Here is a 12,956-nt window from a genome sequence, read left to right on the forward strand (position 1 = left end):
GGACCGGGTGTTTGCCAATATGTAAATTTTCCTTCTTTAACTCCAGAACCCAAACAAATGGATTATGTTCCCCAAATTCCATGAAGGTAATAATTCTGTAGAATGGCCATGGTACTCCTAGAGTTTCATTCTAAACAGAGAGAGGCATTTCTCTGCAGAGAAGTATCTCAGCAACTTTGTTCTAATATATAATTAAATCCCCTCCTGGATACTTTTGCAGTTATGTTTTATAGCTTATTTTGAATGTTCATATTTTATCAGAAAATTATAATTTTCCTCTAAACACGAGCTTTTACGAGGCTTTTGAATTATGATGGCTGGCTTCATATTTCAACCACAAAACAGTGAAAAGAAATAGCAAAAACTGTCCCTCACACATTGTTCCAAAGAGTACCAGGTCTTCCAATCCCCCTGCCTTCCTGTACCCCACAGCCCTGGGTCTGGGTGCACTCTGACCAGCTGCAGGGACCCCAGTTTTGATGACTTGGGTAGGAGTAGCTGATTTCAAAATGGAACAGATCGGCCTGGGGAGAAGAGTGAGGAGACCTTGTGTTTTGCATGCTTTTGGACTCAGCTTGAATATCTCCTCCACTGAGAAGCCTTCCTAGCCAGTCAGGCACCTATCATTTTCTAGCCTTGTCCTACTTCTTTCTCATGACATGCATATTTGTTAGTTCAGAGGCTTACTGTCTGCATCCCAAGTAGACTATCAACTCCAAGAGGGTCAGTGCAATATCTTTTTTTTTTTCAATGTTTATTTTTGAGAGAGAAAGAGAGAGAGAGAGAAGGAGAGGGAGACAGAGCATGAGTAGAGGAGGGGCAGAGAGAGGGGGAGACATAGCACCTAAAACAGGTTCCAGGCTCTGAGCTGTCAGCACAGAACCCGATGTAGGGCTCGAACCCACGAACCGCGAGATCATGACCTGAGCCAAAGTCAGACGCTTAAGCAACCGAGCCACCCAAGTGCCCCACAATGTCTTCTTTATTCAACACTGAGTAGCCAACTCCTTGCACATTAGACACAACAAATGTTTGCTGAGTGAAAAAAAAATGAATGGATGGATGAATAGAAGAACTGGGAAACATGACAGGTGTTCTCTTAGAAGCGGCTCCATTGGGACATGCCTCTGAAAGATTGTTTTCCCTTTCCCTCCCCCCATGCTCCCCACGTTCTCTCTTGCTCTACATACACATCGCCAAAGACCCAGAGACATGAGTCCGTCAACTCCCAGCCCAACCTGACCGATCCAGCCACACAAAACCCCTCACCACAAAGTTCAGACGTGAAACTCAACCCCAGGAAAGACTAGCCCGTCTCTGAGAAGCCTTCCGTAGGGTCCTAGGGGAACCCTCACTCAGCAGGGGGAATGCACAACGCGTAGAAGTTGCTGAGTTGTTTGTACAGTAGTGACCGCACTGTGACAGAGCCCACCCATCTGCAGCCTCCAGGCCCTCAGCCATGAACCTTTACACCGTTATCCATGAGGCTTCGCATGCTTCCTCTGCGTCCTTGCCAGAGAAATCTCCTAATTTGTTGGTCACTGGTGGACTTTAACCCAAGTGTTTACAATAGACTTGTGTTGCCACCAAGGTGTCTTTGGCTCCCTTGTGTCCTAATCTTCTGCTTGTTGTCCTCAGGTGTCTGGCTTGGAGTCCAAACCCGTAATGGACAGCGTCCTGTTTTTACGTGACAAAAGATGGGAAGAGGTCAGAAGTGTCCTGACTTCTGCTTTCAGTCCTGAGAAGCTCAATGAGGTAAGACGCGGGAAAAGCAGACTCACCCCACCCCCTCCCCGAAAGAGGTTTCTTCTCTCCAAATGGTGACGGAGCGCTGGTTCACACCACATCACTTGTCCAGAAGGTGCATTAAAATGCCCTGCCCACTGGGGCCTCCTATGCTGCAGGGCATGTGTCCGAGTGTCTTCCATTTGTCCAGCCTCCCCCATCTCCAATTGCTGCGAAGCAATTGTGAGTCTACAGGCACTCCTGTGAAGTCCCAAGACTCTGCCCCAGGCATTTTGGGGGCGCCCAGGAGAAAACCGGAGGAGGGCCCTCTCATGCTTCCAGGTCGGATAGATCACCTGGGGATCTTGTTAAAATGCAGATTCTGACTCAGCAGGTCTGAGATTCTGCATTTCTAATAAACTCCCAGGTGATGCGGATGCATCTGAACGGTGAAACACCTCTTACACAGCAAGGAACCAGAGAACAGGTTGAAACACAGGTGAGCTGTGAGTCCAGTCAGAAATAGGGAAGAGGTGGCCGCCGATCACTGGGGAGGAGTGAACTCTAGGCACACAGGCATGCCCAGGTTAACCTTGGGGGCCAAGTCAGTGGACCAGGGGGCATCCACAACATGCTACCAGCTCTCAAACTCTGGGGTCCCTCTTCCCCACCCCCCCCACAGACCCGCCCTTTTCTTCGGACTGTCTGTCCTGCCTCTTGGCCAAGTTCTGTCACACTTGGTCTTCACTGATGGCCTCTCAATTGCTGGTGCGGCTTCGGTGTCTGCTCTGAATTTTGTAAGAACTCGGGACTGTGCACTTGAACCCTTCTGATGTGAAGCACTCAGGGACTGCCTCAGTCAGAGTCCCAAGTGCCCCGGGCAACTCCAAAGCAAGCGTCCTTCCAGACTCATCCACCATGTCTAGCTGTTCCAGAAAACCTGGGCTCAGAGTGGCCTGTCTTCAGTTCACTAAGTGAAAGCTGCTCTTAATCACAAGATGCTCATCCGTACAGTCCTGATTAATTCCTAGAAATCTTCTAAGGCCCCGCCCCCAGGGAGAGGAGAGGTCCCATACTTCACAACTAATCCCATCCAATATAACTCACTCAGAAACCAGTGGTCCTGCCCACGTTCAGTGAGGTTTTGTGTTTCCACACAGCCTTTGGTATTTGAGGGCAGAGGGTGAGCTGAGCTCATACAGCACCAGCTAAAGCCCACCAAGCTTTTAGCTGTGCCAGCACCACTCTGAGAGCTTCCCGTGTATATTAACACGCTTAATCTTTACCACGTCCCTTTGACGTAAATACGATTACGAGCACCCTCATTTCACAGATAAGGAAACTGAGGCACAGAGAGATGAAGTTTTGTGAGCACGTCACACGGCATGTAAGTCGGAGCCAACATCCTAATCCAGCTCCTGAATACGCTTAACCTCTCTGCCCGGCTCCTCTACCCTATGTGTGATTTTTGAACACTGTCCTAAGGCTCCGTGGGACTGTCCCAGGGGCTATCTGGAGGGCAGGGGGAAGGGGAGCACGTGGGGGTTATGTTGGAAACCTAGGGGGCTCAGGAGCAACACTTCTGTGTTTTCTGCCTAAGTTTGGAACCAGCTGAGGTATGGAAACACATTTCCCGCAGAGGACATACAAATCTCTCCTTTCTTACCGGTACGCCCTTTGAGAAACATAGCTCTGCCATCTGGTCACGTGGGCCTGCCAGGAGTTCACCCGGACGGGGACGCTGCAGCCTTACCGGCAGGAGGGCAGAAAAGCACACGGGAGCCAGATTCCGACGGCTGCCCATTCACGCTCAGTCCCTTCCTCCCAGCTCCCAGTCTGGCAAGGGAGGGTGTGGAGAGCAGGAGACACCGCCCTCCTCAGCCGCGTGGGCACATGGCAATCACCTGGGAGCTTCCAAAACCATTGGTGTCTGGGTCCCACGTCTAGACATTCCGATTCAATTGGCCTGGCTTGGAATGCAGTCTGGGTCTGAGGCTTTGCAACTCCCGGGGTGATTCCGATGTGAAGCCAGCGCTGGGAGCCACCCCCTCGTGGAAGTTCCCCGAAAGGAAACACAGGGAGGGGAGGTCTCCCCTCAGCTGAAGCAATGGGCCCTGCTCCACACTCCGGCTGGGTGAGAGACTGAGACTCAGGTGAGGATCTGTTTGAAGAAAGGGCCTGCTCCTTCAAAACTTGCACAGCTGGGGTGCCTGAGTGGCTCCGTCGATTAAGCGTTGGTTAAGTCGATTAAGCATCAGCTCAGGGCACGATCTCACAGTTCGGGGGTTCGAGCCCCGTGCCCGGCGTCGGGCTCTGTGCTGACAGCCTCGAGCCTGCTTCGGATTCTGTGTCTCCCTCTCTCTCTCCCCCTCTCCTGTTCGTGTTCTGTGTCTCAAAAACAAAAAGAAGTTAAAAAAAAAACTTTTTTAATAAAAATAAATAAAATTTGCAAAGCAGTGTTTTGACCACCCAAACAGGTGGAGGGAGAGTCACCTTTATTACGTGTAGCCAGTAAAGTTCTGAGTTAACCAACAGTAGAGGAAGGAACGAGAAGTAGGTAAATCATGGGTGGACATCACTAGCTCAAACGTGTGGCAGCACACTTCTTTATTTTAGGAAAAGGTGATTTGGCAGGTGATTTGGATGTGGAATCTCATCATTTGTTAAAAAGAAAATGATGAAGGATACCAGATTTTTTTTTTTTTTAAAGGAAGCTTCAAGAAAGGGAAAAAAAGTTTTCTTGACAGATTTAAGCTATGTTTCTTTGGGGAAAGCAAATAAATCCGAATGTTTTTTTCAAGGTCTAGATTTCTTTAGCACCTTATAGAGTATACTCCAGAAATGGATATGATGTCATTTCGCAACCTCCATGCTCCTGGGATCCAAAGCATTTTCTCCTCCTGGTTCAGAAATCAAATTCTCAGAACCTGAATTAGGTGCAGAAAATAGAGTTCCTTCAAGTGTTTTACTGCACTGAGGTACCTAGGGGAAGGAGGGAGGTCATAAATGACAGGGAGGGAGGCAGAGGGAGCCGGAGGTGGGAGAAGAGGGGGAGAGGAAGAAATTTCTTTTTTTTTTTTTAAGTTTATTTTGAGAGAGAGAGAGAGAGAGAGAGAGAGAGAGAGTGCCTGAACACGCAAGAGCACGAGTTGGGGAGGGGCAGAGCTAGGGAGAAACAGAATCCCAAGCAGGCTCACTGCTGTCAGTGCAGAACCCAGACACGGGGCTTGAACTCACAAACCGTGAGATCACGATGTGAGCCGAGATCAAGGGTTGGATGCTTAGCCAACTGAGCCACCCAGGTGCCCCCAGGGGGAAGAAACTTCACAGACCGGATTCCCTGGGGTTTGCTTCCATTCTACCCCATTACTTAACATACACCGCAGTCAACTTTATTGAAAACCTTCTTTCCACTTAATATACTTTAAGTTCTTGGGTTTCCATTAGAAAGGATGCCATTCCAGTGGCAGCAGTAGACCTCCTTCTCCCCACCTCTGGAGCATTTAGACCGAATTTAAGGTTCTTGGTGGGGGGTGGGGCATCTAAATAGATGCATCAGCAAGTTGTTGACTGCAGATCTGGAGCTCAGGAGAGAACGGCAGGAAAGATGGTCCTCAAAAACACAGACATGGGCGAGCTCACCCCCCGAGTGCATGCAGTCTACCTAGGAAGAGAAGAGGGTGGTGGGGAGAACCATATCTAAGTGCAGGGCGGAGGAGACACCTACAAATAAGCCTCGGGAAGAAAAGCCTGCGAGTCCAGGAGAAAGTGGAAGGGAAATGCATTGCAAGGAGCAAGGAGCAAGGAGCGGCCAGAGGTGTTCAGCGCTGCTGAAATAGAGAGGAACGCCAGGATGAAAAAATAGGTGACAAAGATAATATTTTCAAACATTAAATCACACGCCCTGTGATTTTCTTTCCTGCACTGAGTCAATGGTGCGTGTTGCTCCCGAAGGAGGAAGGGGGTGCCTTCCAGAACAAGGAGGTCGGTGCTCAGTCTTGAACAGCAGATCAGGCTTTCTCGAGTCCTATTGGGACAGGGGTCTTGGAAGTTAAACAGTCTCGGGAGAGAAAAGAGTTTTCCTAATTTCAAAGGGAGCTTCCTTTGGAATCCAAAGAGCAAGATTTGGGGCTCTGAGCGTGGAGCATCACTCTACACCAGGTTGTAGACAGGATGGAGGATATGACAAGGGGGTGGGTTTTTATCCTGGGGAAGATGGGTGGAGGGGGAGGGGAGGAGGGCAGGGTACCAGACTTTAGTGCCCCTGACTGCCTCCTTGCCCAGCATAAGTGAGTCACCTTTATTACATGTAGCCAGTAAAATACTGAGTTAACCAATAGTTTGGGTTAACCAATAGTTAACCAAACTAACCCTCTAAGTTTCTGGATGCATTCTCTGGACCTTAACCTCCCACTGGCCTTTGCTCTCTATGTCACTGGTCCTCAAACCTGTGTGACCAAGGGCTGCACCAGAATCACCTAGGATCCTTGTTAAAATACTTAATTCTAGGGGCGCCTTGGTGGCTCAGTTAGGCGTCCGACTCTTGATTTAGGCTCAGGTCATGATCTCACGGTTCTGGAGTCCCAGCCCTGTGACGGGCTCTGTGCTGGCAGCACGGAGCCTGCTTGGCTTCTCTCTCTCCCTCTCTCTCTCTGCCCCTACGTCGCTCTCCTTCCCGCTCTCTCAAAATAAATAAACATTTTTTTAAAAATACATAACTCTAGCCACCCTAGGACCTACAGAATGAGAATGTCTAAGGGTGACTGAGAACCTGTATGTTTTACAAGTTCCCTGGCACAATTCTGGTAAGAGAGTGGAAAGCACTGGTGTGAGTCTTCCTCTTGGTCCCTTGCCTGACCATCTCAGACTCAGGGCTTCCCCAGACTTGCAGGAGCTGGGCCCCAGAACTCTCTATGCCCTTCCCTGCCTTGTTTATTTTTCTCTGTAGTGCTATTGCCAGTGAACAGTCCATTTACTTTACTTCTCTTTTCTTTATTGCTAACTGCATTGCACTAGGCACAGAACAGGCACTCAATAATGATTTGCTGGATGAATGAATGGATGGATGAATGAAGAATCAGAGTGAGGAAGCTTTCTACTGAAGGATATATGTTGAGACTAAGATAAAAGAAAAATAAAAGGAAATAGTTTTATCAAGGAAAAATTAAATAAGGGGAGGAGGCAAATCGTTGGCTTTCTCTTTGGAGTCACGAGCATATACATGCAGAAACAGAAAAAACAGGCCACAGAGACACAGAGAGGAGAACGAGGCACAGAAGGACATGGGGTGGAGGGGCGGAGACAACAAGAGAGGCTCGGACAACAGACCCGAGCCTGCTCTCCACTCGGTTTATGGGCATCTGAGTCAGTTTTCCCTGAAATAGCTTTGAAATATCAATATCTCCATTCCTTTCTGAATTTGTAAGTAGCTTGGGGACTTTTATTATCAAACTTCAGAATTTATTCTTGAAATAAAGATTTGCTTTCCCTTGGAATTCTGAGGCTTTTCTCCTTTAGCACCTTGGTGGTCTGAGTCCTTTACTACCTGTGTCTGGAAGTGTCATTAATATTCAAAGGCTCTAGATGGCACCGTCTTTATCTGCGTGCATATTAGGCAGCATGGGTCAGCAACGCTTGAAAGTTATTTTAGAATCAGCATTATATCATGAAGCCATATTTTTACTTAAAAGAAGATTGGGTTTTGGCTTAAGGCTAGGGGTAACACAGAAAGATGCAGAACTGGTGAAAATTTAGTTGCTGCATCCCTGATTCCAGAAAAAAAGGCCACCGAAATCATATAGTCCAGTGACAGCCACGCTATTGAGGTTTAAGTTACAGGACTGCTGAGCACCACTGAGGAAACAAAGGATTTTTTTTTTATTAGAGAACATCTTGCCCAGCTGACCTGCCAGAGTTTTCACCCTGTCCCCTAAAAGATTAAGTTTTTAAAAAGGGCAACCAGTAGATTTATTGAGATTTTTAGAGTCTTGTGCTAGATTCTTTCCCAAAGACTATTAATGAGTAACCCTGGGGTTGTGTAAAACTTTATTATGGGTCAGGAAGTAAATAGATTTAATTTTAAGAAACAAAACTGGGGCTAAATTAATTCTCCTCTGGGGGAAAAATATAAATAAGGGGGATTCCCTGGGGACCGAGGTTAGCACTAATTTTATTTTTGAATTTTGTAATTCATCTGAAAGAGGGAGCACACCATGAAATCTACACATTTGTATATTCCTCTAAGCTCTTCTGATTTTAGAAATATCACATCAATTAGAGTAAGTTTCCAACATTCTTCTAAGATTGTGTAAGTCAACACAAAAGTGGCAGCTAGCTTTCAGTGTAACCAAGAAAGTATAAAATAATACATTTAAAAGAAAAGCATCAAGACCATACTTCTATGATAATGAACTTTCAAGCTATGAATTACTACTGAGGAAAAGGGTTTGACAGGACCCGTGGTCATACAATTCCGGAAAACACTGCAAACCATCTTCTGAGCGATTTGCTTAACATATTAACAGGTTGGGAGAGATCTGCAGTGAAGAAATCTGTTTAATCTTGTTCTGGGCTTAAGTTTTAGTTAAGTTTTTAGTAGGTGAAAGCATGGGTCGTTAACATCAAAGTCAGCTACTGACAGAAATGAGGCCACGGGGCGCTGTGACTTTGGTGGTAGAATCCATGAGGGCGGCCATTTTTAAGTGGCTCCAAATTGGTTGGACCACGGATCCAACCCAATATGGTGGCTTGTGTCTTCTCAGTCCTCAAAGCACTGTAGAAGTGATGGTTATTGTCTCATTCACCCACAAAACTAAGCTGATGGTGACTGAGCAGATACAGGAGACCTGGAAGCTTCAGGCATGACAGCCTGAGCCAGGCTGGGCGTGTCACTCAACACTAAATGAGCCAATCATATCTCTGTGGATAGGGACTCAGTTAAAGAAAAGCCAGACCGACAGGGAAGGCTGGTATCTCTCACAGTCGCTGAGAATCCAGCTCTCTGCCTAATTTTTCACTTTCATCCAGATGTTTCCTGTCAGGAAGGCACAGTCAATAATGTATGAATCTTAAAGGCGGAGGCAGATGTGGTTATTATTCCCTCCAGGCCTTTCCTGCCTTGGAGAAGACATATTACTCCAGAACGACTACAATTTTAAAAAATTTAAGTTGATATAGCCAGCTTATGAGTAAATGCATAGCTACGATAATTTCAGTGCAAAGGCTTCACAGAATTACAGTCTTCATCATGGTTTAGTTTGGCCTTTAAATTTTCACCGTACACTCTCTGGATGATCATGCATGAGGGCTTCTAGGACAGGACCCAGGCTTCCAGTAATGTTGCAGCAGGCAGCTTTCTCTCGGCTGCATGAGCCTGCAGCAGTCTATTTTTAATATTTGCTTTTATTTCTTAATCTTTTCAAACAATAAAAATGAAAGTCATTATAACCAAGTGTGGCTGTGGCAATAAATACTTCGGAGTCCAAAAAGACATTGTCCCTGCCTGACCAGTTGCCCATTTTGCAGAATGTCTGGGTATTTATCTAGCAGCAAGAGACCATTATCTTTCAACACAGTTGTATTCCACTGACACCTAATCTCCTAATTAAAATCAGTATAATGATGGACTGCTTAAATTCTGGTTAAAATGTTCCTTTTCCATTTGCATTTAAAAGAAAACACACTCCTCATCACGGGTACCCCATCCTGGGCTATAATTTGGCTTTCCTTTGCCAGAATCATAATGTCACTCTGACTTGCCACTGGTTAAATCTAACCGAGCATCTAAATGTGCCTCCCAGCTTGGCTGTTGCTTGGCAACACCAGCAGCCACCTCCTCATCGGGGTGAGTTCTAATTGGTCACAACTCTTGACAGGAACCGCTGACTTATTAGAAATGACACTTGATTATTCACCTAGATGGCTAGAGCTGATACTTAGCAGCAGGAAATTCTGCATAAAAATAAGTTGTGGATGTTTTTAATATCTAGATGGCAAAAGGAGATAAGTTTTGTTAACTGGTATTAATTTTACATGTTAGCCACCCGTTTAAAGCACTTTAAGGTATTAATCTTTTCATGTTTGAAGCCAACAATATGCTCACATACCGTCTCCCATCCCCATGAGCTGACCCTTATTTATTTAGAAAAATCCCCCTCTGACATCAGTTCCAAAACACCACTGCCCGCAGGTCTGAGAGTGCCAAATAGAACGAAACATTAAATTTATAAAATTCAATGAAGGTTTATTAGTTCCCGTCTTTAAGGGGTTTATAATGCAGAAGGGCAACAAGGGCATATTCCTACATGATTACCAAGTATGGAAAACAGTGACAGAGTTCACATCCTCTTTGGAGCATCAGAAGCCACTCTGGGGGGCAGGGGGTAGCATTGGAAGTGAGTCCTGAAGATTCGACGGAGTTTCGACAGAGGGAGAAGGTGCATTGCAAGTGGAATGAGCTACAGGAACAAAGGCATCTGGATGAAAAGTACAGGATGTGTTCAGGGAACAGAGGAGTACAAATTGGCTGGAACACACAGTACATGAGAGAAAACTGGAGAAGTAGGTTGAGGCACCGACAGTTCTGTGCCCGGGGCGTGTTTGGTGCGAGCTTCACTGGAGAGTGAGGAGCTATTAGGTACTTGAAAGGGAGGGAGTAAGGAAAGAGACTTCCCCTGGACCCGTGCGACAGACACTTGTGGAGCAGATGAGGGCAGCTGCAAGTCGGACCTCTGGAGTCTCCCCTCTCCATGGCACCAGGGGGACAGCTCCCAAGGGCCGTATTTTGATCTCAGGGCTTTTTTCAGAATCCCTCTTCATATGTAGACAAATGAGTCACCCCGCCTATACACCATCGAGGTATGGGGGTCATCTCAGTTTGAAGCATAAGATAATGCAGGAGTGCGGTGCCAGGGTGGCTCAGTTAGTGAAGCATCCGACTCCGGCTCAGGTCATGATCTCCTGGTATGTGAGTTCGAGCCCTGAATCCTGCTCTCCACTCTCAGTGAAGAGCCTGCTTTGGATCCTCTATCTCCCCCCACCCCCCGCCCTTCTCCTACTTGTGCACTCATGTGCGTGTGCACAAGCTCTCGTGCTCTCTTTCTTGCAAAAATAAATAAACATTAAAAAAAAAAAAAAAGGTAATGCAGAAGGACCGTCTCCTTCCCTCTCCTTGCTCAGGAAATGGGTCTTCCCTAGCACTCAGGCCAACTCTGTTTTCCAAACTTCCAGGGATCTGAAGGCTTAATGGTATTTATTTGTTTTCCAAGTTCATGGCATCATAGCTGCATGAAGTGAAATTATAACCTAGAAACAAACAGACTGAGGAATAAAGGGAACGCGGATTCTGATTTTGGAGGAAAAAGCAACAAGCCAGAAGTCAGAGGATCTGGATTTCTAATTCCCACTTTTACTAAATCATTGGAGCATAAAAATAACCAGATTTAGGTCTTTATGTAATTGTGAAGTCAGTGCATCAAAGAAATACAAAAAGACTTTCTTACGGAAGTAGAGCAAGTAGGGGGGCTCATGGATCCAACCCTCTACTGTGCCCAACTAGGAAGTTGCCTGTTCTTTCCATGGTCTCTAAGTCACTTTCTCAATCTGATGCTTAGTGACCGCCTTCAAATCCTAGAATGTCCATGGAAAGGGACTTCAGAGTGCATTTCAATTGGCCCCTCATTTGGGGATGAGGACCCCAGTTCAGAGAGATTCAAATGACTTGCCGAAAGGAAGAGGTAGAACCAGCATGGGTACACGGTCTTTCACAAGGGCCAGCTCCCAGCAAACAGCACTGCATTTAAACTAAGATAGAGCTCTTCAGTCGATGAATGTTCCTTCTATGTCAAGGCGCTCAATGAGTATTCAGTCAATCTGCCATCACATAGATACTTCTAGATACTCAACTGAATGTGTTGCACTGAGTTCATTCCTGACAGAATACTGACAACTTCAATAGTACATGGCAATATACAAGAGTGGCCACAAGAAGGTGACATGGAGAGTGTATTATCTATTGCTGTGTAACAAATTACCCCAACCAAAGCTTAGCAGCTTACAACAACAAAACTTTATTAGCTCGTGGTTTCTGTGGGTCAGGAATCTGGCATGGATTAGCCAGACACCTCTCTTTCAGGGTGTCTCTATGTAGTAGTCAAGCTGTTGGCCTGGGCTGTGATCTCATCTGAAGGCTTGACTGGGGGAAGATCTGCTAATCTTACAACCATAGTTATTGGCAGGATTCCATTCTTGGTGGGCTTTGGAAAATAGGATAAGTAGCTTGTTCTTTGTCCTTCAGCCAATTGAGATACTTAGATAATAACAAGTATTTTCTTTTTTGAAAAGAATCTTTTAATGTTTATTCTTGAGAGAGAGAGAGAGAAAGAGAGAGAGACAGAGCATGAGCGGGGGGGTGGGGGGAGCAGAATGAGAGAGGGACACAGAATCCAAAGAAGGCTTCTGGCTCTGGGCTGTCAGTACAGAGCCTGACGCAGGGCTTGAACCCACGAGCTGTGAAGATTATGATCTGAGCCAAAGTCTGACATTTAACCAAGTGAGCCACCCAGGCACCTCAGCAAGTATTTTCATTAGACCAATCTGGTGTTGAGTACAGAATGGATTGAAAAGTGAAAAGAAAGGAGTCTGGGAGGCTCTTAAAAAAAATTTTTTTTTAGTACACCTATGTGTCAGGCACTACACAAAGTACTAAGATTACAAAGATGCTTCCACCGCTTTGTTCTTAAGAAGCAGGATGACAGCCGTATTCCAGGTGACAGGTGGCAAAGCCTGAATTAGAATAGTCAGTGGGGAGATAAACATGATACAAGGAAGTGATATTAACATGGTGAGGCCAGAACAGGTGGATCAGATGTGGCACTGTCTATGAGGAATAAGAGGAGAGAAAATGTTGCCAGGTATCCAAACCGGTCTGGGATCATGGGGGTCCTCAAGAGGACAGCCAACCTACCTTCTAGGGCCAAGCCTTTTATGTATATGATCTCTATCAAACTCTTCAAGGGAGGTCTAATTATTCCCATTTTGCAGATGAAGAGACAGACTCAATAAAGTTAAGCAATTTGCCCAAGGTCACACAAGTAAAAAGTGCCAAGGAGAGGAAATCTGATAATTGGCAGAGGCTTTGAGTATTTGCTCTCCCAGAGTCAAGTGTATTTAACAAGGTCAGCATCTCAGCCTCAAAGAAGGACACTCCAGTGATGAAATTCTGGGGATCACCT

The 12,956-nt window shown here is 46.1% G+C and overlaps 1 protein-coding gene across 1 annotated transcript in view; it reads left to right on the top strand.

The window, feature by feature from the left end:
- TBXAS1 (thromboxane A synthase 1) overlaps positions 1-12,956 on the top strand; it is a 153,548-nt gene that overhangs the window by 78,903 nt on the left and 61,689 nt on the right. The window contains exon 5 of the mRNA XM_042926366.1: positions 1,639-1,755. Coding sequence (XP_042782300.1) covers positions 1,639-1,755 — 117 coding nt within the window. The remainder of the gene's footprint in view (positions 1-1,638; positions 1,756-12,956) is intronic.

Source organism: Panthera leo, chromosome A2, assembly GCF_018350215.1.
Source record: "Panthera leo isolate Ple1 chromosome A2, P.leo_Ple1_pat1.1, whole genome shotgun sequence".
In the NCBI taxonomy this organism is placed as follows: domain Eukaryota; kingdom Metazoa; phylum Chordata; class Mammalia; order Carnivora; family Felidae; genus Panthera; species Panthera leo.